Source organism: Triturus cristatus, chromosome 5_2 (genome assembly GCF_964204655.1).
Source record: "Triturus cristatus chromosome 5_2, aTriCri1.1, whole genome shotgun sequence".
In the NCBI taxonomy this organism is placed as follows: Eukaryota; Metazoa; Chordata; class Amphibia; order Caudata; family Salamandridae; genus Triturus; species Triturus cristatus.
The window spans coordinates 1004959998-1004987787 of record NC_140588.1 but is presented as its reverse complement, the minus strand read 5'-3'; the positions used below and the strand labels follow the sequence as shown (position 1 = coordinate 1004987787).

The window sequence follows — 27790 nt, the reverse complement described above, 5'->3', positions numbered from 1 at the left end:
TTGATTTAGACTTGGTTCGAAAACTTTTGAATTCCATCAAATCTGGCTCACCAAACGATCCATTACCGTGTTCTATCCTGAAAAAATTAAATGATAAAACCCTAGGGACTATTACCAACCTTCTTAATAAATCGCTACAGGAAGAAATCGTTCCAAAGGAATGGAAACATGCAATGATCCACCCTCTACTGAAAAAAGCTGGAACTGACTCCAACTTGCCATCCAACTTTAGGCCTATCTCTTTGCTACCTACCTTTGCAAAGATATTGGAAAAACATGTTCACAGAGTCCTCACTGATTTCATTACCACCCATGACCTTCTACCTCTTCATCAGTCAGGATTCCGCACAGGATTCTCTACGGAAACGACTCTGTTGGGCGTAACTGAGAATATCCGTCTACTGTTGGACCGCGGAGAAACGGTTGCCTTGCTGTTACTGGATCTCAGTGCAGCATTTGATACTGTGTCACATGCTGTACTTGAGCAAACCCTCCACGCTACCGGTATCAGGGGCGCCGCCTGCAACTGGATTAAATCACTGCTAGAACAACGCACCTTCCAGGTTTTCTCCCAATCAGCATGCTCTGACACTATGACCCTTAAACATGGAGTGCCGCAGGGCTCTATATTGAGCCCACTGCTTTTCAATGTTTACATGAGTCCATTGGCCAAAATGATAGAAGAGTCTGGCCTACTCATGTTTTCGTATGCTGATGATTCCCAGCTTATTTTCTCTCTATCATCTTCGGATCCAAATAACATCTCGTCATTAAAAATCGGCCTCACTAACATCGCAGACTGGATGAGAAAATTTTTTCTCAAACTTAATGGCGAGAAAACAGAGTTACTTGTTTTGGGCAAAAACAAAGAACTCTGGGGACCCCACCACTGGCCTGATGTGATGGGCACACCCCCGGTCCCAGTCAAATCAGCACGCAATCTCGGAGTCATCATTGATGAATCATTAAGTCTTAATCAGCAAGCTACTAAGACATCATCCACTTGCTTTGCGATTCTAAAGTGGCTGAAGAAAATCTGTTGGATGTTACCCAAAAACACTCAAAAATCGGTCATCAATGCTTTGATAACCTCCAGGCTCGATTACGCCAACGTGCTTTATCTAGGGGCCAACAAGGCCATAACCCGACGACTACAGACCGTGCAAAATGCCGCCGCAAGATTGCTGTGGAAAATTCCCATCTCCACACCTACCACCGAGTATATCCGCGAATTGCACTGGCTGAAAATCGAGAATCGGGTAAAATTTAAATCCTTATGTCTTATGCATAGGATCTCAATCAACAAGGCACCCAAATATCTTCAAAACCTTATTCAGCCCTACCGTCCATCCCGCACCCTTCGTTCAGCTACAGCCAACCAATTTGTGATCCCTAAAATCAGGCTGGCGAGAATGGGCGGCAAATCTTTTTCATACCTGGGACCCTCCCTCTGGAATACTCTTCCATTGATTCTTAGGCAGGAAACGAATCACCTGAAATTCAGGAAAGCCTTAAAAACCTGGCTGTTTAACATCTAAAAATCCTGATTTTCTCAATGCACGGAATCATCAGCGCCGGGAAACCCGTTGTTGGGTAGCTGTAGCACTTTAGAAATGAAATAAATAAATAAATAAAACCATGCAGTTGCAATAGTAAGTCGAGTTACTGCAGCAACAATAAACAAGAAATATCGAAAATTAAATAAACATTGTCCCTCAGATAACTCTCCTCCAATTCCTAATGAGATCCAGCTAGGAAAAACAGAAACCGATTTGCCTAAAATTTGAGACAAAAAACTTTCAATTTGAATGAACAAGCATCGTAAAGAGGGACAAGAATAAAAAACATGTAATATATCAGCATTATCCATTTTACATCGAAAACAAACTGCTAGATTAGGAAATTTACAGGAATTGCCCCATTTCCCAATAACCGCAGGGGTGCGATATAAATTAAACAAAGTTTTAAAATGCTGACCTTTTAATGAGGCTGAATACAAGGTCCTATGAGCAATACTGATAGTCTACAACGTTGATAAGAGGAGAAGCCAACCAGGTTCTCCACTTCAAATTAATTTTGTCCAAATCATCTACTCTAGAATCCAATAGTATCTGGTAAATAGAGCCAATTCGTAACTGAGAGCTTGTAGCATCAATAATACGGATAGAGACTAATTGAGAAGTATGTTTATAAAGAAAATCCCAGATCTGGAGAAATTTGAAAAACTGATTGTTAGCTAAATCAAATTTCTTTCTAAATTCATCAAAAGAAAGACAAATTCCCCTTGCAGAAACAAAAGCCCCTAACCGCGAAATCCCCTTGGAGTACCATTGCCGACCAACTGAATCATAAAAAATTGAGGGAAGAAGATGTGGAGCGATTAAAGGAGTATAAATAGTGTATTTGGGGATATGAAACATTTTTTTAAGAGTTTTCCAAACCGAAAAAGCAGAGGTAAGTATTTTAAAACGAGTGCGTTTGTAGTAGCTACCATCAATTTCAGTTTGTAAACAATTCTTGGCATAGCTACCAAGCGCCATTTGATAGATTGAAGGCGCTTCTGCCAAATTGCTAACCTCCTCCCCCGTGAGCAAAATACGCATCTTTAGGAGTAAACAAGAAATTTGATATAACGCAAAATCGGGGATTCTCCATCCCCCGCGATCGAATGGTAGTGTCCTCCATCGTGAAGCTCTCCGAATTCGCCCCGGAGCCCAAATGTATCTTTCACAAAGGGATTGCCATTATTTTTATTCCGACCTGTATGCTCAACCGGACACCGGAGACCTTCCCGCCGATCTCGGGCTTCCGGCTTTAAGATGGGAACAAGTGGATCCGGTGGATGTCGAAAGATTGGAAAGACCTGTAGCATTTGAAGAAATTGAATCTGCATTATTTAAAATGCCCTCGGGCAAGGCTGCTGGGCCAGATTCTCTCCCGATGGAGGTTTATAAGGTTTTTTTTTCTGAGGTACGGGAAGATATGTTATGTGCTTTTGAGGCTGCCAGGCAAGGATCTCCCCCCCCCCCCCCCCCCCCCCCCCCGTTCTTGGGATGAAGCACATATCGTTGTTTTTCCTAAAAAAGGGAAGCCTACGGATCAGCCAGGGTCTTACCGCCCGATCTCTTTGATCAATTGTGATGGGAAGTTGTACGCTAAGCTTCTCGCTAATCGAATGGCTTCGCTTGTCCCGGAATTGGTTTCACCTCTACAGCACGGGTTTGTTCCGGGTCGAGGTACCGTTGACCATGTTGGCCGGGTTGTTGCTCTCCTCGACGTCGCGCAGGTCGAATCCAGACCCTTGGGTCTCGCCCTGCTCGACGCCGAGAAGGCCTTCGACCGGGTCGCTTGGCTGTTTCTCTGGGAAATAATGAAGCGCGTTGGATTCGGTGCTGGATTTATACGTGCTCTTCAGATATTCTATCGAGCCCCCACGGCTAGGATCTGTACAATGGGAATCAAATCGGAGGTGGTCAAGATCTGCAGAGGGACACGTCAGGGATGTCCTTGTTCTCCTCTCCTTTTTGCTTTTTATATCAACCCCTTTGTGAAAATGCTCGAGCTGAATGCCCAAATTCCCCCTTTTGTAACTCAGAATCTGCCATATATTGTCCTTGCATATGCAGATGATATTACAGTTATCACCTCTAATTTAGAAGTGGCTCTTCCAGTTATTGAACATCTTGCGGGTATCTTCGGTAGATATTCCGGTTACAAATTAAATTCTACTAAGACTCAATGTCTTTGTTTGAATTCACCCACGGTCTCCGATCCTAGGGTGGTCGAAGAGGTGGTGTATCTTGGAATTAAGATCAGATCCAACCTGCATGATCTGGTTTCTGCTAATTGGAACGATATCTTGGATAAAACCAAATCTACGTTGGAATCCTGGCAGAGCTTATATCTTACACTTGTAGGTAGATCCAATCTTTTAAAAATGGTTATCCTTCCAAGAGTTCTTTATTTTTTTCGTGCCGTCCCCTTATTGGTTTCCAAGCATCAGATCCAACAATTGCAATCCAACATATTTTCTTACGCCTTTCCTCCCATCCCTCTCCTTCCAAAGGTGCTGAAAAAGATAAAGAAGGAACCCTGAAAGATCATAATAGCCCCAGCTTGGCCTCGCCAACATTGGAACACAGAACTTCACCTACTGTCAGTGCAGCCTTCGATCCACCTCCAACCATTTCCATCTCTATTGATGATGAGCCAGGGACAAGTACTTCATCCAGATCCCAGTTCTCTGAAATTATCTGCCTGGCTCCAGAGTCCCATGAATTTAAACATTTAAAGATCCCACAAGAATGTAGAGATGTGCTTGCTAGAGCACGAACAGATAGTACTAACTAGACATGCTCTCTCAAGTGGAAGAGTTTCTGCATTTGGTGCACATCGATTAACGTCTATCCTCTCCATTCATCACCAGAGGAATTTTTGCCGTATCTTCTGCATTTGGCGCGTTCTGGCTTGGCTCACTCTTCAATTAAAGTTCATTTAGCGGCCATTTTCTGTTTTCGAAGATCAAGCAACGTTCCATCTTTATGGTCCAGTAGACTGGTGAAGTAGTACCAAAAAGGCTTGTTCAGAACCTTTCCACCAGTACGGGCCCCTCCTACTACATAGCAGCTAAACACAGTGCTTGCTCAATTAATGAACCCATTCGAGCCTATCCACAGAGCGGATTCAAAGTTCTTATCCTGTAATGTTGCTCTCTTACTGGCTCTTACTTCAGCGAGGAGGGTAAGCGAACTCCAGGCTTTCACTACCCAGGAACCTTACCTGTAATTCAAACATGACAGAGTTATTCTACGTTCGAACTCTAGGTTTATCTCGAAGGTTCCCTCGGACTTTCACCTAAATGAGCCAATTGTTTTAAAATAGTTTTTTCCAAATCCTCAAACTTCAGCAGAGCGTGCCCTGCACTCCCCGGATGTCAAACAGTGCCTAAAATTCTATTTGGACAGAACCAGATCTTTTCATAAATCCAAACAACTATTTGTAGCCTTCAGTGCACCTAGACAAGGGTTTCCTCTCACCAAACAGAGCATATCAAGGTGGATATCAAGTGCTATTGTTTTCTGTCATCAACAAGCGAGCCAGCCTTTGACGTCAAAAGTCCGTGCTCACACCACCAGTGCCATGTCCACATCTATGGTGCTGTTTGCAGGTGCGTCTCTTCAGGATATCTGCAGAGCAGCAACATGGAGAATGCCGCACACATTCATTAAACACTACTGCTTGGCTCGGAGACTGTGCGAGAAGCAGCAGTAGGACAAGCGGTTCTTGGGCATCTTTTTCAATAAAGTGAGCCTTTTTTCCTTTCTCTCCACCATCCATTTTCTAACGCACATTTTCTGTGATATTTCTGGACGACGGGGAATGATTCAAGCATGTGAATCTATGAAAGATTCCAATACTGGAGAACTACAGTTACAGGTAAGTAACTAATTTCATTCCGATGCGCTCTCGCTCGGAGACGCTTTTCTTCTTGAGTGGAGCTCCAGCCTCCTGTACGCCTTTCCACCCATACCACTCCTCCCCAGAGTTATCAAGAAGATCAGGAACGGTTGGGCCCAAGTCATTCTTGTGGCTCAGGGCTGGGCTCAGGAAGCCTGGTATCTCAAGCTGTTGTGTATGGCCATCAGTACTCCGATCTGGCTGCCCCTTCGGGAGCATCTTCTGTAACAGCAGCAGGGTAGGGTTCTCCACCCAAGCCAGTCAACGTTCCACCTTCTTGCGTGGAGATTGAGTGGCAATAGTTGACAGCTTTTGACCTTCCATTATCTTGGCAGCTCAGCGTCCCTCCACCAAGACAGTATACGCTGACTGTTGGAGCAAGTTTGTGGCATGGTGTACAGACAAAAAGGTTGACCCTTTGTCTGCCCCCCTTTTCCAAATTCTTTTGTTCATCCTTACCCTGGTCTATCAGAGCTCTGCATTGGGCAAGTTAAAGGGTTATTTGTTCGCCATTTCTGCTTTCCTGCACCTGCCAGCTCGGCATTCTCTCTTCAAGTCCCCTATTGTAAATAGTTTCCTTAAAGGGTTGGAGCACTTATTTCCTCCTTATTTCCTCCAGCTTCCTTCGTTATGTCTTAATTGGACCTTAACATGATTCTTACTTTTCTAATGTGTGCCTCCTTTGAGCCTCTTCGTACCTGCCCTCTTAAGCTTCTTACCATCAAGACGACCTTTCTGGTGGGAAATAACTCTTCCTGGAAGGTCAGTGAACTTCAGGAGTTGTATTCTCAGCCTCCATACGTCTTTCTTCCCAGACAAACTGGTCCTTCAGACTCGAGCATCTTTCTTGCCGAAGGTAGTTACCCAATTCCACTTAGGGCTGTCCATCACTTTGCCTATTTTTTTAGGGTCTACCTTATCCTTCTAAGGCAGTGGTTTCCAACCTGGGTGCGAGATGGAATTTCAGGGGATGCAACAAAGAGGGAAAATATGTGACATAATTAATATTTGGGCATTGTGCACTGAGTTAAAAGCTTCTGTTTTTTAGTTCAATTTCTTCACCTGCAGTACTGTATGTGGTTCAATCTATGGTTCAAAAAATAAAAAATTTACTATTTTTCTTCAAATGTGATTCTACTTTTGTAGGGGGTGCGAACATTAATCAAACATTTCAAAGCGGCGCGGGGCATAGAAAAGATTGGAAACCCCTGCTCTAAGGATTAGAAGGGACTCCACTGGCTGGACCCAAAATGAGCATTGTTTTACCTTGACCCCAGGAAACCATTTTGAGTGGGTGATCAACTCTTCGTGGGATATGTTAGAGCCAAAAAAGAGAAGGCTGTGCGGAAGGGAACCATCTCCTGATGGATTGTGCTCTGCATTAAGATCTGCTATGCATTGGCCAAGAAGCAACCCCCAGAAAGTTTGCATGCTCATTTCACCTGCAACCACTGCATTAGCACACCGAGTTCTGGTCCTGGATATGTGCCAAGCAGCAACATGGGCCTCGCTGCACATGTTCTCTAAGTAATACTGCCTGGACAGTCAGGTCTGTCGGGATGGGCATATTGCCTGCTTGGTCCTGCAGGATTTCCTAGTCTAAATCAGGTTCGCAGACCCACCTCTAAAGAGGTATTGCTTGGGTATCTATTCTAAGGTAAGGAGGGTAGAAGAGTCTATCAGATTAACAAGTTACTTACATTCGGTAATGCCTTACCTGGTAAAGACTCTATCTAGCCGCCGATTCCTTACTGAGCCACCCATCCTCTGTGCCCTGTGAACGTATTTCTAGCTACAGGGCTACTCCCTGCTCAGGGCCCTTGTTCCACACACCAGTGGTCAGTGTTCTTTGTGACCCTGCTCTCAAGGTGTGGAAAGTCGCAAAAAGAAACTGACAGCGCACTGGGCTGGTGCCTATATAGGTAATGGGTACGTCACTTCCGGTGTGGACGATTTGAGACAGAGCCGAACACCACCACCTGGGGGTACTGCTCACGAAAAAAATTCCGGATCCAGTCTGACACCTGGGGCTAATTCGGCTAATTCCAAGTTAAGGAATCTGCGGCTAGATAGTCTCTGCCAAATAAAACGCTACCAAAGGTAAATAATTTGTTATTCTGGCATGGAAAGAGTCACAAGGGAACTGAGGTCAGCGCAGTGGGGTGGCACCTATATAGGCACTGCACGCATCACATCTGGCACAGACAATGTAGATGTGAAGCCATTCGGTGCCACCTACCGACACACAGAGGTACTGCTCAAGATTGCCAGATACAGTTTGACACCTGGGGAATATCCGAAGTTAAAGAATCTGCGGCATTTTAGAATCTCTACCAGATAAGGTGTTACCAAAGGTAAGTAACTTGTTCGGTAAGGATTTAGTGTTCCACTCCCGGCTGACCACCTAGCCATGACAATTTAACCTACTCTCTATGTAGCCTGACCATCACAGGGTTATGGGACATAGCGTTGGCTACAGCATCACATGCTCCGTCCCACTGTGACAGCAAAAGCGGTACATGAATAGGATAAAATGAAGAATATATTTATGAATGCATTGTTATTTATATAGGAGAAGTCAATCCATAAAGTTATTGAGTGCTGTGCAATAGACGGAGAAAAGCGAGAGCAAGTGAGACTTAAAACAGGATGGATGTCCAAGCAGAGGTAAGCATTTGACGTGCTTAATTCTCTGCAAAAGTGTTCCATCAAAAGGTGAGTCTTCAGCGCCTTCTTGAAGAGGACATGGGATAGTGTTGATTTTATATTTAGCTCATTTTCACTGAACTTATCGTGACTAAACGGTGTAAGGTTGCAGCTATCTCATACCATAGAAAATGGGCAGTCAATGTTGGTGGCAAAGGATGAATATTTTTCCACAAATACAGCCTCCATGAGACATTAATGCTGTACTTACGGCATACTAATAATTGTATGCTTCACTGTACTCTGAAAATACTGTCATCAAATTGTGGTTGAGGGGCGAGCTTGTTGAAATGTGTATCTGTATGATGTGATTTTGTGCACTTATGGTGGCTGCTGCTGAATTAGTTGTGTGGGAAACAAGTTTATAAAGAAAACGTATGCCAAAAACAGACTATTCTGAGAAGCAGTAAAAAGCAAGATAATTGATTGCATCGGTTTTGCTGTTCTGGTTTAATGCTGTTTTTCTTTTCCAATATTCCTTTAGTGTGCGAGCAGAAGTCCCCTTCAATGAGCGACTTTCTAACAGGCCTGGAGAACTGTGGTTGGTTGCGGCATATCAAGGCAGTAATGGATGCTGGAGTCTTTCTTGCAAAGGTGAATTTCTTTCATATGTAATATTTGTGTTTTTTGTGTGTATTTGGTAGGTTCCTTGTGTTATTTTATGGAGGTTACGGTATAGGGTTTTCATGGAAGATTATCACTGAAAATCAGTATTCAAAAGAAGTGGGTGAGTGTGATATTCCTTGACGAATACCACAGTTGCATCAAGCCTTCTACATCCGAGTCCAGATTGTGTTTGTGGTCTACTATAGTCAAGAAATGTCTCCTATTCCACTCTGCTATCCATCAACTAGAGTTGAATAGGATTGCTCTGAGCTTAATAGAAAATATGTAAATTATAGTGTGTTGTGGTTCTGGACCTCAGCAGGATTTTTGCGGTTTTACAGCTATTTTATATGATATTTGCTATATTGGGAGGGTGGCACAAGGCAAAATGACATGTAGTTTGAGGATACTTAGGGAGAATAAATAATAGTGAGGGTTGTTTTTAAGTTTGGGATGGATGTGGGTTGCAAAAGTGTAGAATTGGGTAACGTTCAAGGTAAGGTGGTGGAGTCATGACGAAGGATGTATTTGTCACCCCCAGTATGGATCTTTTACCGGGGGGGTGTGGCACACTGAGATGAGAACCAACGGAAGTAGAAGGGGTGGATCTTTCAAGGTTCCACAAGGTGTGTAAGATAATGTTGAGGGCTTTGTTTAGGGATTGAATATAGAAGAGAGGCCTGGTGTAAAGCTTGCTGAAGATGGAGTGCTAGATGAGGCGTAGACAGATTTCAAGGATGATAACCAGAGTGAGGGCTTTTATTCTGCTGTTACAATAAACAGCCAAGTTGCAGGCCAACAGACGAGAGAATAGAGTAGATATAGGGAGAAATTAGATGGAATGGTTTTGGAGCGATGCTGGAGTGGTGGGAGTATATAGTATCTCCTTTGATGTGTGTGAAAAAGTCCATCTTCATAGTGTCTCGTGCAGGTTTTATTTTTTTTTTGAACTTTGGAAATATGACCTGTGCTGTGGACTTTAGATACAAATGTACTGCTAAAATCTTTGTCCACAAATGCACGCCCAGGCACTCTATGAGTAGGCTAACTGTTGAAAGAGTTTAAGTGGAATATAGGAATGGGACCCATTTGTTGTGTTCCCTATCTCGAGGGGTGGAGCAGAACTTTTTTCTCACAATTCAAAGTTAATGTTCATCTTTGGGGAAAGCTACACTGACCCCTGACTGCTGGGCTGCAGGAGTCAGTACAGCTTTCTACAGTGATGAAGATGAGAGAATATGCAAGCATATCCCCATCTGAAATAATGTTGCAGTTGAAGTGCTCATCGTTGGTTACAGATGATAAAGCTACAATTAGGAACTAACCGCCCACCGGCTGGTCCATCCCTAACTTAGATATTCCTCTAAGACCCCAAAAGAATTATCTGGATCCATCATATTAAGCTGCTTGTGTTACTGAGTCTGTTTTTGGTTTTTTGAAGTCCTGCATCCAGAAACATAGTATTAGTTGCATTCAAAAATATCTTCATACTGGGCTTAAAGCAGGGGTGGACAGACGTAAGATAAGTGTTGCTCAAATCTGTGAATCTACACAAAAGGAGGTTTTGGTCTGATGAGACTGGGCAACTTTAACAGATGGACAACTCTGAGAAATACACAGCTGTCATCTGAATGTGTCCTAATTGTTTGTTAGTTGGAGTCCTTAGCTCTATAACAAAGCAGATGGATTAGCCGCTCTGTCGAGTCTTAGACAAAACCTACCAAAAATAAACTGCACTTTCTAAGAGGAACAAAGCATTATCAACTGTGCTGGATGCCCACATTGGGCATGGATTTCACCATATATGAGGCTGCTCTCTGCTGACTTGACAGAACATCTCAGCTTGCATGTTTCATAAAACCTTTGGCGTTCATGCATCCATGAAGTCATTCAAATCAAGCCAAAAATTAGACACCTGCTAATTCTACTCTAGAGCCCCATGCAATAGCTTCTAATTAATTACTTTTCCCTCTGGGCTCTGTCTTGGTTGACTCTTCATTGCACCCTACTCAGAGGTGTCCATTTTCACCTACCTTCTCCCTCAGATCTTTAACATTTGGTGTCTCCATGTTCGTTGTGCAGCAGTGTGGTTAGTTAAATAAACTGGGTACAGTCTGCAAAAGACTCCCAATGGTGTGTTGTCTGGTAATGACATGTGCCTGAAGAAGTTATTCCTAGTTTTTCAGAGGCCGCTATCGTAGAGACAACACAAAATGTCAGCGCTAAAATTATTTTTGTAATTAAACATCAAACAACACCTAAATGTAAAATCTGTTAAGAAAAGAAAAACATCTAAAAGTGAAACATAAAAACAAATGTGAAACTAAATCCCTTAAAATTGATTATATGAAGTATACAAATGTAAACTGCTTAAACGTTCCTCATTAAATGAATAAGAAAAGAATATGCAAATTACTAAAATGAAACCATAACTGTGACTCTTTTCGCAGTCTTTACTAATCTCTGTAGCCATGTCTACAACATGCACATAACCTAATGGCCCCTTTACAATTTCATCCTTCAGCGTTTGACAAAATGGGCCCCAAGAAGAATAACTTTATCCATTATTTGTTCACCAAGGGAACAATCAGTTTCTGCTGTGTGCTGTTTAAATGGTCTGTGTTCTGTATCCATTTGCAACTTTCACCAGGAATACAAAAGGTATCATTTGAGTGTCATTGAAATTCCCATATTGCATGTAGTATTTTATCTTCACTTCATACTGCTGGCTAATCCAAGCAGTCCTTGACTAGTCTTCCACAGAAGTCTGTGGATTTGCAGCACTTTTTGGCATCATTGTTGGCAGAATGACCACTTACGCGAGACTCAATCATTCTAATTTTCACTTCTAAAAATTGTGTATATATCAGGATGTTTCCAGTTGCTTACGTCGGAGGGAAAACAATGAAATAATGATGGGTTCGCTTCTTTTTCACCTAAAGTGTCTTAAGTACAGAGCCAAGGATTCGTAGACTGTCCACCCCTATTTGTTTTTGCCAGTTCTGTATTTGATGCTCTGGCAAGCAAAAATATTGAAAGACAATCCAGAATTCTGCTTTAGACAAAGGCACGATAAAGGATGTATGCATCCAGTACATGCTCTGGAAACTAAAAGCAGGATATTAGAATGTGGCGCAAGCTTAAAAAAGTGATAACTTGTTACCACGGAAGACAGTTGTACGAATTTTAAAAATTATCCTTGAGTTAAGAACATATATTTAAATGCAATGTAGGATCACGTAAGCAGTTAACACTGCATGGAAATTTAAAAAGGGGAGATGTTCCTGAGACCGTTGACCGAATAACATAAAACAAATTCAGTAGTCTGGACCCTTTGACTTCTGCTGATGGTACCTTTGTTTGTCTCTATATGTTACCATCTAGTACAGAAGCTATAATTGCACTGTTATTGCTAGCCGTCAGTCATTCCCATCAGTCTAAGAAATCTCTACAATCCCAAATCAGGCCAAATGGTAAGAAAGAACAGGGTCAATTATGGTTGTCTATCGAATTGCCACAAGCAATGACCGCCTTAATTTTTACCAGTATTATTTTAGGTGCTAGTTGACTTTGCATTGCCAGCAATAGCCTCATTCCAGAGGAGGACACATTAGGGTGTAAGATGGCCAAGCATCATTGTTCTTTTTTTTTTTTCTTCTCGTTCATAATCCAGCCTTTTTAGGTTTTGCCTATACAGGTGCTTGCGCTGTGCTTGAGAAATCTATTGTTTTTAATATAAACTTAAAAGGGACTTAAATCCCGCCTCCTCTCTTTCCTGGCTTCATATTGGTTCATATGTGTGCCACTTACCCTTCCTCCATTTCTATTGGCTGGAGCATATTTCCCTGCATTTACTATTGATTGTTCCTAGTCTGCTTTTCTTATCAGTTTCCTGCTGCCGAAATACTGTTAACATCCGCTTTGGTGGATCTATATTTTCATAAAGTTTTGCTTTTTACTATTGCATTATATTTATATAACAATTTATGACCCGAAGAGATTAAGTGATTTGCATAGAATCACTGGATGCTGGGCGGCGCCATCGAGACTCAAACCGGGACCCCCAGCGCTCGAGTCAGCAGCTCTGGTCGCTGCGCCACATCCTCTCTACTCTTGTGTTATATCCGGTAGCTCTTTCCTTCTACAGGACGATGATTGATGAAAACAGTTTTCTATTTATTACATAGGCAAAAGCGATGCATTACCAATGCTTGTTACTCCTATGATTTACTGGACTATTCTAAGTCCTTGAAAGGACAATTATTGGATGAATTCATGGGGTTACAAAGAGTTTCCATCATCCTCTTGTCTATAATTACATGTAGGACAACTCAGTAAAGCTTTTTTCTAAGAACACAGAATTGTTCTCTTAAGGATTGTTTCTAATCAACAATTTCTCACCATTTTCTATTGCACCTTTTCAACATACACTGTATTAAAAAGTTAAGTGCTACAGTAAGCATGTGAAAGAGCTACGAGTAAAAAAGTTAGTTCTCACTGCAGAGAAGGTCATTATATGAACGTTTGCTTGAGTAAAAGAAAAGCCAGAGAACAGAAGCTGCATATATGACTTATTGCTCTCCAGTGGAAAGAAAGGATATCAAGCGATTTGTGGTGAAGCACCAAATCGTGGTATTAGTTTTAAGGCCAAATGTATGAGCAAGATAATCCTGGTTACAAATAGTGGTTCGGCACTCACAATTCATAATCTATTATGTGTAATACAAGAATTCAGCACATTTTTTTCTCTTTAACCACAACAGTGATCACGGTCCATGTATAAACAAGTAAACACTTCCGATGTCAATCTTCTTTCTTCATTTGTCCTTTATTAAATATCCTCTCATGTAAAGTTACATCAGTAAAATGAGTGATAAAATCCAGTAGCCTGGCGCATTTCGTCCACATAAGACTTCTTCAGGGCTACAAAAACATACAACACATAAACCTTATTTACAATATGTACATACACATAAGAGAAATCAAAAAATGTATTAAAAAAGAAAATGAAAAACAAAACACACATAATTAGTCTTATTACAACATTGGAGAAAACTCCAAACAGACCGCCATTACAATTTATTTGTGATTTGATGGTGCATGCCATAAATAATTGATTATGATATTATATTTCATGGTAGCTTGAGTCTACATAACTTACACACTCCTATTAGAAGATGTTACGTGATGCATACCTCTAGATTGTATGTAGGATTAACCAGATCTATAATATCTACTGGCATTGTATACATCCCAATTTTGTCAAATCATGCAGTATAGGTATTCTGAAAAAGCCAAATAAATGTTTAAAACTATATGTATCCGTTTTAAAATTATGATATATAAGGCGAGAATATTTCAAAAAAGAGAAAGGGCTAACATTAGACATATTACTAAAATATGCTTGACATTCATCCAAACCATAATATCTACTGGCACTGCGTACACCCACATTTTGTCAATTCATACAGTACAGGAATTCTATGACGGTTCAATAACTATTTTTTTGGACTACATCCATACATCATATAATTGTAGTGTATACAACTAAAATTAATAAAGAAATGAGAAAAAAGCATCACATTTACATACTCATGTTTTTCAAAGAGAACAATTATTTACACCCAACAAACTCATGTGTGATAACATTACATACGACATGAACAATTTTATGAAACATCAACAAATTTGATGGACAAAAATATTATTCTTAGGTTCAGACATTTCGCATGTTATGGTCAGAATACTGTATTGAAGCATAGAACCAGATGCATTGCTAACAGAGATGTGTATATTCAATTAAAGTTAAGATAAGTGAGTACCAGGCAAAATAGTATATTACACCTGGTTATTACATATCCGATTGTAAACCACTCAGCACACTCGTTTCTGAAGATAAAACCAATGGGTCATGTGTTGGATCTACCCTGTCAATATAATGATTATATGCAACAACTTCAATGTAGAAGTTGTGCTTTCTGAAACATGATATTATGTCTAATAGTAAAATGCTAAGCTGACTAGTTTGTCATGGGACAGGTAAAACGTGTGTTTTGCCTAACTAACAATAATATAATCATCATTTTTTTAATCTAGCGATCCAGTCACAAAAGTTAACAAAAATGCAATTTCAGAACTCATAATTAAGTTATTCAGTCTATGTATTCAGTTGAAGCAAAAATAAGATTATTCATGGTTATAAATTTGAATTTTATTAAAATAATGTAATTTACAAGAGAACCAATAGGTCGAATGTTTTACCTGTGTTATTGGCAACTTCATAAAGAGCGACATCTTAGAATGGTCATGTAGTGCGAGAACACCCACGAAATTAGATCTACTATGGTCACCCTTAAGGACCTAGTATACAAAGAGACCACTAAATTACATGTATTATCTAAACTAGTAGCACATTCGTTTTAATTGTATCTTTAACCGTGGTAGTTCTTTTATGCAAATGAAGACTATGATATCAAAAATTCGCAGTTAATTAAAAAGGAGTTTAATTTGTTAATTATTTCCTAACCTGTACAATTCAAAAGAACATTAAACCATAACAGCATCGACTTTGGTTATAGAGCCACTTATGATAAATTCTAGTTCCTTTAGCTTGTAACAGTCATGGCGTCTACTTGCAAACATGAAACAGATCGCCAATAAGTGAGCTGTTATATACTAACACTCAAAAGGAACCACCTGAAAAAATGTATCCGCATAGAAGATGTCTTGAAACGATGCAAAATATCTCAAAATCAGCTCCATCTTTGAATGTTCTATTTGTGGCGTAAACTTATATAGTCACACCCAATACTTTTTAAAGAAAGCTTTTAGTTTCTGCCCAAAGTGATAACATGTGTTTGGTTATATACATAAAATGTGATCCCATCCCCATGTCCGAATTAAAATTAACTGTTACCTAAAAGTGTTGCCATTTGAACGACACATATGGCCGCCGCCATTTTGAAGCAGTGCTTCTATAGACTTAATTGATTACATGAAACATCTAGAGGTGCAAGACATTCATACAATGCCAGCGCCATCTTTGTGTGTTGCTTTATGATACGGAAATTACTTGTGCAGCTAAGGCTTGTATTAATTGAATCTATCAACTTTTTGTCTGACGTTATAAGATTTTTATTGTATAAATGGAACTGTTTTTTATAAACACACCCGTATCATGATTCGAATGTGTTAAATGAAGAGCCTCCATACAGCAGCAACAACTTGTTAAACATACTAGTGCAGTTAAAAACGAATCTCTGCCATTCCAATCCAGGTGTTCTCATTTCTTATTGTTTTTAAAGGTACCATATAACTATTGTCAATTAGCAAATATTTATAACTTCATTATAGGGTGATATACATATTTAGAGTTGATGTGCTATACATAGGGGGTTTACGTGCATTATCATAAAGACTGTCACAAAAGAGAAAAGTTCTTATCCGATGCACTCTCTGCTTGTAAAGCACATGCCGTACAGATGAGTGATTGTGACACTCTAGAGCTGGTAAACCGTTCAGAAGATGACCAACGGTTTGATAAAATAGAGGCTATAAAAAATTATGTAACTCATTGTTAATATTCAATCCAAATTTTACTAATCATCTTGCCTCTGTCTGTCTTAGGACTATCTCTCTATTTCCTGTTCTACTGCATGGAACAAGATGTTCTCGTCACCTAGATGATACTGATTTATATGTACAGCCACTGGGTATTTCACATCATAGTTTTTTATGACCCTCACATGCAACTGGATTTTATCATTCATTTTACTATGTAACTTTACATGAGAGGATATTTAATAAAGCACAAATGAAGAAAGAAAATTTCGACATCGGAAGTGTTTACTTGTTTATACATGGTCCGTGATCACTAATTTGTGATTTGAAAGTTGTCCATTTGAAGTAGAGGGGTTGCACTCCAAGGTTCACTGCACCATTGTGAATATCTTACGTTTTTCCCACAATATCATTGTTGGCAGGTGCGCTTCTCTCTTGCCTCAATCCCTCAGTTTCTTGTTGCAAAAAGATAATCCTTGTGTATACCTGGTTGCCAACTGACCACTCTGATCGAGTCTCTGGTTTATTCACTTGACTCACCACACTGATAAGGGTAAACGGGCCACTCGTGAACACGTGGGTGGAATGGGGGCAAGCCAAGACAAAGGCGTAGTTCAAGAAAATTCAGGGTTTGGAGGGAATGAATAACTGTAAAGCTCATTCTGGGTTTTGCATTTTAAGATGGGTAGTAGTATTGCCATCCTTTGAAGTTCCAATTCTAGAATTTCTGAAATCTCTTTTAGGGTAAACTATTTTCTAAAACAAGCCATTTTAACTGACCTCTCTGACCCTCACCTTTTGCAGCTCTGGCTCCTCAAACTATTTTTTATATTTGTATGAGTCCTCATCTAGGTGTGAGGCAAGCTGCTTGCTTCTTCATGTTGCTCAGTTTTTGGAGCCCTGTGTAAATTTGGCGCAGATCTGTTTTAATTTGATGTTACATTGGATAAAAATGCTAATTTTATTCTGTCTTGCTTTGGTAGGCAGTCAAAGATGAAAAAGCCAGTGTCTTGGTACACTGCTCGGATGGGTGGGACCGCACTGCTCAAGTCTGCTCTCTGGCTGCCCTGCTGTTGGACCCATTCTACAGGACTGTTAGAGGGCTTATGGTAAGAATGCCTCCACTATTGTGCGAGATTTTGGGGAGGATAGCATGCTCTAGAAATTGCACACCGTAACATTATTTTTTCCATTTATTTAGTATCTGTGGATCTTGCTTGCCTAGACTTTCGAGTGAGTCTTGTGTCTGGCCTACATGGGATTTGATAGTATGAGATTTCTGAGTGAGGGCCTAATTTAAATGTGCCAGGCGGCCTGAGTGCCATCCTCTAAATTGAGAAATGTCCACCCATTTCTAGGATTGGCAGGAATTGCTGTCCCGGCAGGTCCTGTTAATGTATTGTAAGTTTGATGGATTCTCCCCCAAGAAGAAAATCCCAAAGCGTAATTTTATTTCTGAAAATAAAAAAAACATTGCCCCGCTCCACATGGGAGTTTCCCCCATGGTGAAGGGGGAATTGAGCTCTTTTCAGTGCCCCTCACAACCAGGGTTTTCCTGGCTGTGATAGGTGGACATACAGCCAATTTTCAATACCTATCGAAATTAGGAGGGTGAACATACAGCCAAACAACAGCAAATATTCCGTTGGGCTGTCGGAGGGGTTTGATCGTGCCCAAGACGGAGTAGTCGTCACCGTCGTCAGAGATCTACACTGGCTGCCGATTAAACAGAGAATAATATTCAAATCACTCTGCATCATACACAAGGCACTACACAATAAAGGACCAAAACCTTTACAAGCTAAACTAAGAAAATACACCCCTGGCAGACCTCTCCAATCAACTACAGGTAACTATGTCCAAGAAGATAGATTTAAAAGAGTTTGACAAGGAAGTCGAGCCATTGCCACAAAGCAGCTCAGATATGGAATACACTGGCAGCCCCACTGAGATCTCACACTGATGTTTAGAAAGTCCTTGAAAATCTAGCTCTTTCCTTACTAACAGTCAGGCTCTGCTCCTTCAGACCTAATCCAGTTGACTCCCTCACATAGTGGTTTAGCTTGCGCCATAATACCATTTTTGATCACAGTGCGCTTTATAAATACTAAAATAAATAAACAAATAAAGCCTGAGGTCCACCCGATTCTAAAGGAGACGGGCAGACCTAAATGTGGGGGTGGGGGGGGAGGGGAGGAGAACTGTGTTGTCGTTGCGACAGAGTTCCTTCTCCGACAACATTTAGATCATGCCCTGAATTGCTCGTGTAGAAACGGATGCAGTGTTGGTCAAGTGTCCCTGGGTGACCTCTTACTATGTATCTGTCTATGTTGTTAATTCTTATGGTGGAAATATGTGTAAAACAGACCTGTGCAATCTTTGATATAAAACACTCTGAAAATATAACGTACAAAAATCGTCTCTCTTCAATGTGGCTTCCTTTTAAGACACAACACTACCATGCTGGATGTGCACTCTTGAAAACAGGTCTGATTGTGTGCTATTCATTACTGATGTACTTTAAATTACCATGTTGGCGTATTATTAGTTTATTAACAATAAATATGCATGGCTTAGATTTGCTATGCAAAGGGTTTTTGAAGGCAATCTCCAGGCAAATGAACTTAATTAGCTGCTTTGTGCTCGCCTACTTGGACACCTTGCATTGTTCCTGCTTTTTGGTAGGTGTTTGATAACTTCTAAGTCTATCAAGTAATGTCCTGGATGCAGCACCTGGAAAATAGCTAATTTATCTTGCTTTCATCCTTTAGAGCTTCCTTCCCTAACCCATGACTGCAGTTTGCAAAGCGGTGTTAATAGAAAGACAAGTCTTTGTTTTGTGCACTTTTTAATTAAAAATAATTGTTCAGGTCATATGAACCATTCAGCAGTAAACATACTTCAAAGCTGTGATGTATTAACACAAGAGTACTTTCATTTTTTTTTAAAAGTAGGAGAAAGCTACAGGCTTGTTTTGAGCCAGTGAATAATGTAATATTTTCAGATACTTCAGTGAGCTAAAACGTTTTCTCTTTAAATAATATACGTTTTGTTAGTGTAATCACTAATGGAGGGTGGAATCTCACACAATTTACATACCAGTCATATATGTACAAGAGAGATTTTTAAGTTTTAGATTGTTTTCATTTGATGGGATCCGTACTTGATTGGCAGAAATATGTGGGGTCAACTGGTGGGGCCTGATCAGTAAACCTCAAGCTACTTCTGATTTAGGTTTGAGTCATTTCGATGTGAGGTTTCTGAAACCCTGATACGAAGCACACAGTCATGAAATACATTCAAGAAGGAGCACTGTACCTATTCAATGTGGTGGCTTTTTGCATTCAATTAATATTGTTTGTAAAGAATGCTCTTTCCATACTATGCAGAATATTAGCAAAAGATGAGCAGAGTATTTCATACTTTTTAAATATTTATTTTCTCTTCTTTTGCATGGATGGTGGTAGTGGGTTAATTTCACTAGAATGGGAATTAATTTTGTCTTGCCTTTTGTTGAGATTTTTGTGGCCTATTATAGATAAGTATTGTATTGTAAATGCATTTATATAGCGCTTACTACCCCGGATGGGGTGTTGCTGCGCTTTTTTGGCGAGTATCACGCTACTCTATAACCCATAATGGATTAGTGGTGAATTAGTATAGTGAAATATGAAAGCAATTTGATTGGTGAATATGTTATTCAGTTAGAAGGATAGCGGAGGGATAGAAGAGGGAAGGATTTAGAAATTGTTTTTTTTTTTGTTTTGGAGCTCATAGCAGTAGGAGGAGGCTTGGGGTGAGTAAAAGGGAGGTGGAGGGGGAAGAGTCAGAAGGACGGGTTTAGGAAGGCTTGTTTTGGGGGATCGGAATTGTAAAGGAGGTATGAGGTAATGCAAGGGGGGTAGAGTAGAAAAGAGTCTAGAAAGGGTTATTTTGGGGATCGTGGTATGTGGTTTGGGCTGAATGAGAGAGTGGAAGTAGAGGATATATAGCTAGAGGTATAGGGTGAGAAATAGGATAGTGCATTGGATATGCTAAATTAGAAGAAAAGTAATAAATCTATAGATCCATATTTACATGGAAGGTATATAGATTCATAAATGGAGGTAGTATATGTAGATTAAAGATGCATTGAATAATATCCGGCTTTCAAGTGTTGTACATGAAATTAATTTTATTCATTTATATATTTTTTGTAATTCATTAGTGAAGCAATTTTAGATAGTTTTGATAAAAGATTTACTAATGTATGCAGTCACTTATATACGTGTTAAAAACATAGAATAATGTAACTATCAGTAATATGTATATTTGTTAAGCAGAACTAATGAATATACATGTGTGTATATATGTGTGTATATATGTGTATATATTTGTATATATATATATATATATACACACACATACATATATATTTAAAACATAATTATTCCAACATGTTTACACAGAGCAATGCACATATACAGGTACATCTATAGTATAAATAAAGCTTATATACAGAGGGATTATGCTGTATATTTCTGTTTGTGTATAGTGGGTATGTGCGGAAAAGCCAACTCTTCAGAAGTTTTCTGAAGATAAGGTGGTTATCTGTGGATCTTATATGTGTGTGTGGGGGGGGGGGGGGTAAATAGTTCCATAGTTTGGCTGCTTCAATAGAGAAGGATGTGCCACCCATGATTTTTTTTCTTGTATCTTGGGATTTTGAGGCGAGGTGCCACTATAGACCGGAGGTCCCTTTGTTGAATGCGTTTGGTGATTTTCTTCCTGATGAAGAGCGGGTCTATTCCATGTATCGCTTTGTGGGTGATACAAAGCAGCTTGAACGTGGATCTTCTGGCAACCAGTAACCAATGCATGGTTTTCAGGGCAGGGGAGATGTGGTCTTGCAGTTTTATATGCAAGAGTAGTCTGGCAGCCAAGTTCTGAATCCGTTGTAGTATTTTCATGGTTGTTAAAGGTGATCCATTTTAGAGGCTATTAGCGTAATAGAGTTTGGACAGAATAAGGGAGATGATAGCCTGGACCTACTGTGGAAATCCCAAATGGGGGAAGATTAGTCACAGAGTTTTTATAGTAACTAAGCTTGATCTTGCTAGTTTGTCCACTTGGGCGTTCATTGATAGCTTGGAATCCATGGTCATTCCGAGGTTTCTTACTTTCTCCAATACTTTAGGCAGTGTTCCCAGATCATCAGGCCACACAGTGAGCAGGTCATAATGCTTCCAATCGCCACATGTGAGTATTTCTGTTTTGGAAGCATTCAATTTGAGATGGCTGCACGTCATCCATTGATCCACAGCTCTGAGACAACTGAAAATTGGCGAGTTTCCCATGTCTTTGGGGCATTCCAGTTGAAGGAGTATGTGCGTGTCATCTTTATAGTTATAACACGTGAGATTAAATTGATTAATAAGTGCCGGTAATGACTTCATGTAGATGTTGAAAAGCATTTGCGACATGCCTAAAAATTGTGATAATGTCTTGTATTTCTGTTGCTTTTGGCCTTCTTGTTTTTCCTAGAGCTAATATAATTAATACTAAATGTAATATATTTAATGTGAATTTATTTTTAGCTCCAATTAAGTGACTTTATGTTCTTAACTTTAATTCTGTAATAAAAATCTTTTGGGCAAAAACCCTTCAATGTTCATGTATAATAAATGAGGCAGATATTGCTAATGTAAGAGTAATGAGTTAGTGGTCTGACAGTGTCTTGAAGGAAGGTGAGTTGTGCACTAATAGGAGGCGGGGGGGAAGAACTTTCAATGTCTACAAAAGTATGGTTTTGAATTAGCTATTTAACTCTCTCTTCGAGCCTTTTTAGAATCACGTTCGCTGATCCAGAATGGTCTAGTGCAGTATCTAGTATAAGATTGCAGGCATATCTGCTTCTTTATAGCATCAAGATCATCACAAAACAAATTAACTATATCACCTTAACATTCAGATACATACATTTAAGGTCTATGTGTATTACCATCACGTTGTGGCCTGCTATCCGTTAATCAGTAAGAAGTATCCTTCCATATCTTCCCCTATTTTCCATATTCTAAATTCCAATGTATGGAATTTGCACCCTGAGGCCCATCATTCAAACCCTGGACATTCCATCGTAGGACCAGGTGATTCAGATTTGGTTATTTACTTATAATCCTGATTCATTTAGTTAACCTTACTCCCTAATAGGGACCCCCAATAGCTTCTACTCCTGCCAACAAACAGTTGCCACGTTCTGCAACATTGCAAATGCAGACATTAATAACCCCACCTACCACTTTCTTGGTAACCTCACCACTCACAGTTGAAGGTGAGCAAGGTGATTTTTGTCCCTACAGCAATATCTCATAATGACAAGATCTAGCCGTAGTAGCGGCACAGTTAAAATGGTTCACGAGATGGATAGCAAGCAGGATGTGAGGGGCAGAGCAACAAGATGCTGCCACACCAAGCCTGAACCTCCTTTCACAAGTGGTGTTGCGCTTCCCCAATAGGGGGAGAGATATCCCCACTGAACTAAAAGTGATTTACAAGTGTTGGACCAGAAGCTTACAGAGATCCAAAATTAAACAACCATATGCCCCAGATAGTCCATTGTCTCTCTGCAAGGCATTGCCGCATGCGGGAGACTGGCGAGGACTAGAGGGCTGGATAGAAGCGGGGGTGACCACTGCTGGAATGCTATATGACGAAGGAACTTTGCTACCATTCAATGATTTTCATAGAGATATGCTGTGCCTAGTGTAGAATTCCTCCTGCACACTGCCCTCACAATGGCGATACGCAAGCAATGGGGGGCGGTGACTCTCAGAACCGCCCTTGTCAGTGGTTTGCCAATATATAGTGTCCGCCTCAGGGACATATAAAGCAGTCACCTCCCTATACAAACGTCTCAGGTATGTGACACTCCTAGCCCTAAGTGACTTACAACAAAGATAGGAAGAGGACCTAGGGGAACCCAAAGATGACAAAGCATGGGACATCTTTGGTAGAACGAACAGGCAAGAGCACCAGAAACACTAGATTTCAGCTTGTTCATTTTTATGTCCTCCATAGAGCATACCTCACACCAGGACGCATCAATAGATATTTTAATATAAGAACGGCAGTGTGTCCTCGGTGCCATGAGGAGGGGGCGTAATTTCTCCATATGTTCTGGAGTTGTCCAGATATAGGAAACCTCTGGGGCACGGTGACCACGGTACTAGCAGGAGTGATAGAGAGAGAGGTGGCCGTAACGCCGGGTTACTGTCTCCTACACTGGTTCCCCCACACCTCCAAAAATAAAGTAACAAGTAGGTTTCAGGATCTGGGTCTTATACTGGCAAAAAGAGATCACAAGCCACTGGAAGGCATGGGGGGCCCTAATGCACTCAGGTGGCAGAGGGAATTAATACGGTGCTCAGGCTATGAAGGGGCAGTAAGGTTACGAATAGCCAGAAGGAATGGAAGTGAGAAATCACTAGAGTCAGCAAGAGTATAGAAAGCTCTGGTGACACTACTAAAGAATCCAGAAATTGGACCAGAGGACGACCCACAGGGGGCATTACAAACACCGGGGGTAGGAAATAACCGCCTATAGTCCAGTATGAGTAGAGGAGGCAGCGAAGGAGGGTGGTAGAGACCGTCCTGACACTAAGGCATGGGGACAAGAGCAGAGAAGTTAGTTGTTCGAGCTCAGATACAGGGAAGGCCATCCGAGTAGTATTCAACACTTGCTAAGTAAGACACGGCTGGTGGGGGGGGGTAGGAGGGGGGTTGTTGGCCTCTTGCAGGAAGCAGGCAAGATCATGCCGAAACCTATTGCTCATTTCCCAGTGAAGATTAACAGTGGAGTGGGGACCGCTGCGCAGTGGCGGGCAATAACAATGGTGAACTACTCAACAATTTGCGACCCCGCGTTCAGAGAACTGCTGGAAGTGGGGATCCCGGGCTGCGATTGAAGCTTAATGTTACCTGTGTACTAATATACTGGTATTGCTGACTGTAAGATGCTAAGAGTAATGGTTCAATAAAATTTGTTTAAAAAGAAAAAATGAGATCTAGCCGTAGAGCTGAAAATCACCTTCACAATTCTGTCAAAATTACTCTCTGATAAGTGTCCGGCCACAATATGTATGAGAAAGCGGGCTTCATCCAGCATTGAGAGAATCCTGTTTATAACTGAGCGTTACTAGCATAATACTTAGTTTTTTAAACTTTGATCAAAGAACTGGCAGAAAGTTCTCCACCCTCTCTCAGTAACTTCTTTGTGACATTTACTGCCATCATTTGGGAGTGGGTCTTTGTGTCAGCCTGTAGCCTGACTTGGCAGGCAACATCACTGTGGATGTAAACTTTTATGTTCATTCATGAGCCTCTTGGCCTTATCAAAGCATCTTCTGGCTGTCAAAATTTATTTAAATGCATAGTTAGTTAAAAAACAGTGCAGATTAAAAAAGAATTAAGTACATTTTAAGAGCTAAGTAAAATAAATATAACTTTTACATAATAATTTACATTTTGCATAAGAAGAAATCCTATGGCAGTACTAGGATTAAAAAAGTACTCAAACAATAAATAAACCAGTAAATAGGCAGAGACTAATGGAGTTCTCAAATGCCAAGGAAACGCTACCCGTAGCCTTGCCCTTATTCATTTCTCGCCTAATAAAGTGCCAGGTACAATAAAACAATCAGCAAGAGGGGTATTTCCTGCCATATGTCATTATCAAAATTGGGGGTTGTCAGCGGAATCCTAAGGAATAGAGAGCAATGTGTGTTTGAGTAAGAGAGTTAAAACTTATGAGTTACAAGCTGCTTGCTGCAGTGGCGACCAAGGATTCTGCAGGAACAGTGTCCATGCTGGGTCTTGATAGTTTATTTTTTGCCAATGCAAGAAACTTTACTAGCTTGCAGAACCTCTGACTTAAGCAGGCTAGCACAGCCTGTCTCCGCGTGTGGATCCCACGTGAGTTAAGCTGTATTGTGAGCAGTTGGGGCCTCTCCTCCTTCAGGTTGTTACAGGTGCAAAGCAGGTGTGGCATATCCTCTGTTCCATTGCTACACAAGCAGCAACACATAGAGGTTTGCCCCCTCAGCCATCGTGGAAGATGTAGAGCAGACGGAAGTATGCCCAACTGATATTTCAGTAACTTTTCCTTTATGTTCCTGGGGTAGCCCAGGCTGAAGTAAATCTAAGGGCAAGTGATTTGTAGCCATTAATCGCCATCCAGGTGTGGCTTCGGTCTGAGAATGCGGCCTTTTCTCCTACTAAAGACTTCTGATTGACTTCCAAACCACTATTTTGAAGGCTGCATGGCTAGTTGGAATGTCCCAGAGTTGGGAGAGTCCAGTGGTTGCTAGCGTGGAAAGTTTCTAGCCGGTGATGTACTCCTGTTCTGAAGCTCTTGCTAGAGTAGATGATTTAGGGTGTTTGGGGCTGCGTTCCTGGTCTTGTGCCAGCAGGGTATGTATGCCCATGCACTTGCCAGGGATTGTTTGTTAAGGCCAAACTCCAACCGTATCTGTGCTACCAAGGTGTAGTTCAGTATGTTGAATATAATTCTGTAGACCTTGACAAGTGTGCTGTCCAGGATATCTGAAAGAAACACGTTAGTTAGATTCCTCACCTTAGAATATCCCCAGGCGTCAGGCTGGATCCGGAAAGATTTTTCGTCAGCAATACCCCTCCGCGTCCGTCGTTGGCGTCGTGATGACGTCGTTGGAGTACTTAGACGCCGCCCTCGCGCGCTGACGTCAGTTCTTCTTTTTTCCGCGCCAGTAAGCGCCGATCCGGGAAGAGCTTACCACTAGTCACTTTTTGACTAACTTTTTGACCTCTTTTGGTTACTCGACTCGACATCTGGTGCCGGTAGGATGCCTGGATTCAAGCATTGTGACGCCTGTCACCGACTGATGTCGGTCACGGATCACCATCGCCGCTGCCTGTACTGCCTGGGGGCCGACCATGACGCGGAGTCGTGCCCCGACTATCAGGCCTTGACGTCGAAGGCTAGGCGGGAGCGGTCCCGTAATCTACTCAAGCTTCGACATTCGGCTCCGCGTCGCTCTCGGTCCCGGTCCAGGAGGAGCTCCAAGGACCGCTCGCGGAGCCGCAGCCATCGACATCGCTCGTCGGGATCTTCGGGTAAGTCCCGTCACTCCAAACACTCTAAGAAGTCCAAGCGGCGTCCGCGCTCTTCGGACTCCCCTCGCCGGTCGCACAACCCGGCCGAGGGTCCGGGTGGTTCCACCCCCGCGGCTCCGTCGGAGCCGCAGGTGCCGCGCTCATCCCCATACCCTCCAGTCCCTGGGACTGACGCGACTCCGGCGGAGGTCAGTGCCTTCCTCTCGGCCATGAGGAATCTGGCTCCGCCGTCGACGCCTGCCGGCGCGCCTTCGGGCCCCGCAGGGTTGACTGGGCGACCTCGCATGCCGGCGGCTCCGGCCCCGGCGCCGTCGAGGGCTCCTCCGCCGGCGCCGACACCGGTTCCGCCCCCGACGCCAGCCCCGCTCGGCGTCGAGCCTCAGTTTAGCCCTATTCCGGACCCGGCGCCGTCGACGCCGTTACCGGCGCCGATGGGTGACCGCTTCATCCACCGTCCGGCTCCGATCATTCCTCCTGTCTACCAGGAATCGGATGATGAGGGCGACTGGGAGGGGTCTCAGGACCCTCTGGCCGAACAGGCCCAATTGTCTCAGGACTGGGCAGAGGAATTGGGGGACGCCAGCGGTTTGGATACCTCTCCAGACGCTGGATTAATCTCTCCTCCGACTGTGGCCTCGGAGGAAGGTGCAGCCTTTTCTGTGGTGCTGCGAAAGGCGGCTGAAGCCCTGGGGCTCGAGTTGCCTGCTGTGGCTGTGAGGACTGACGTCCTCACCGAGGTGCTTTAACCGACAGCAAGCTCCACTGAGCCTCTGCTGCAGTTTAATGAGGCCCTCATTGACGTTCTCCAGGGCACTTGGTCCAAGCCCTCCACAGTCCCTCCTGTGGACAGGAACGTTACCCGGCGCCACCGCCCTGCTCCGGGCGACCCCACATTCCTCTCCCACCACCCCACCCCCGAGAGCCTGGTTATCCAGGACTCTACCTCCCAATCCTCCTTCCCGTCCGCTCCTCCAGATAGGGAATCCAAGAGGTTGGAGCAGTTTGGCAAGAAACTGTTCTCGTCCCTGAGTTTGGGACTGCGGTCTTTAAATACCGCTTGCCTTTTGGACCGTTACTCCCACTCACTGTGGGATGCGGTGGAGGACGTGCTGCCCTTGTGCCCGGAGGTGGCCCGGGAGCGACTCACTCAAGCCCTTGCTAACGGGCGAGATGCAGCGCGGCACGCCATTAGATGTGGACTAGACACCACGGACTCGCTGGGTCGGGCAATTTCCACCACGGTGGCGCTTCGGCGTCACGCCTGGCTGAGGTCCACGTCGTTTTCAGGGGATGTCCAAAGCTCCCTCATGGACATGCCCTTCGATGGCACTCG

The 27790-nt window shown here is 42.3% G+C and overlaps 1 protein-coding gene across 2 annotated transcripts in view; it reads left to right on the top strand.

Annotated features, from left to right (window-relative positions):
* Positions 1-27790, top strand: part of MTMR8 (myotubularin related protein 8) — a 483391-nt gene that overhangs the window by 290640 nt on the left and 164961 nt on the right. For both annotated transcript variants that reach the window (XM_085608281.1, XM_085608282.1), the window contains 2 exons: positions 8648-8757; positions 17313-17438. In XM_085608281.1, coding sequence (XP_085464407.1) covers positions 8648-8757; positions 17313-17438 — 236 coding nt within the window. The remainder of the gene's footprint in view (positions 1-8647; positions 8758-17312; positions 17439-27790) is intronic.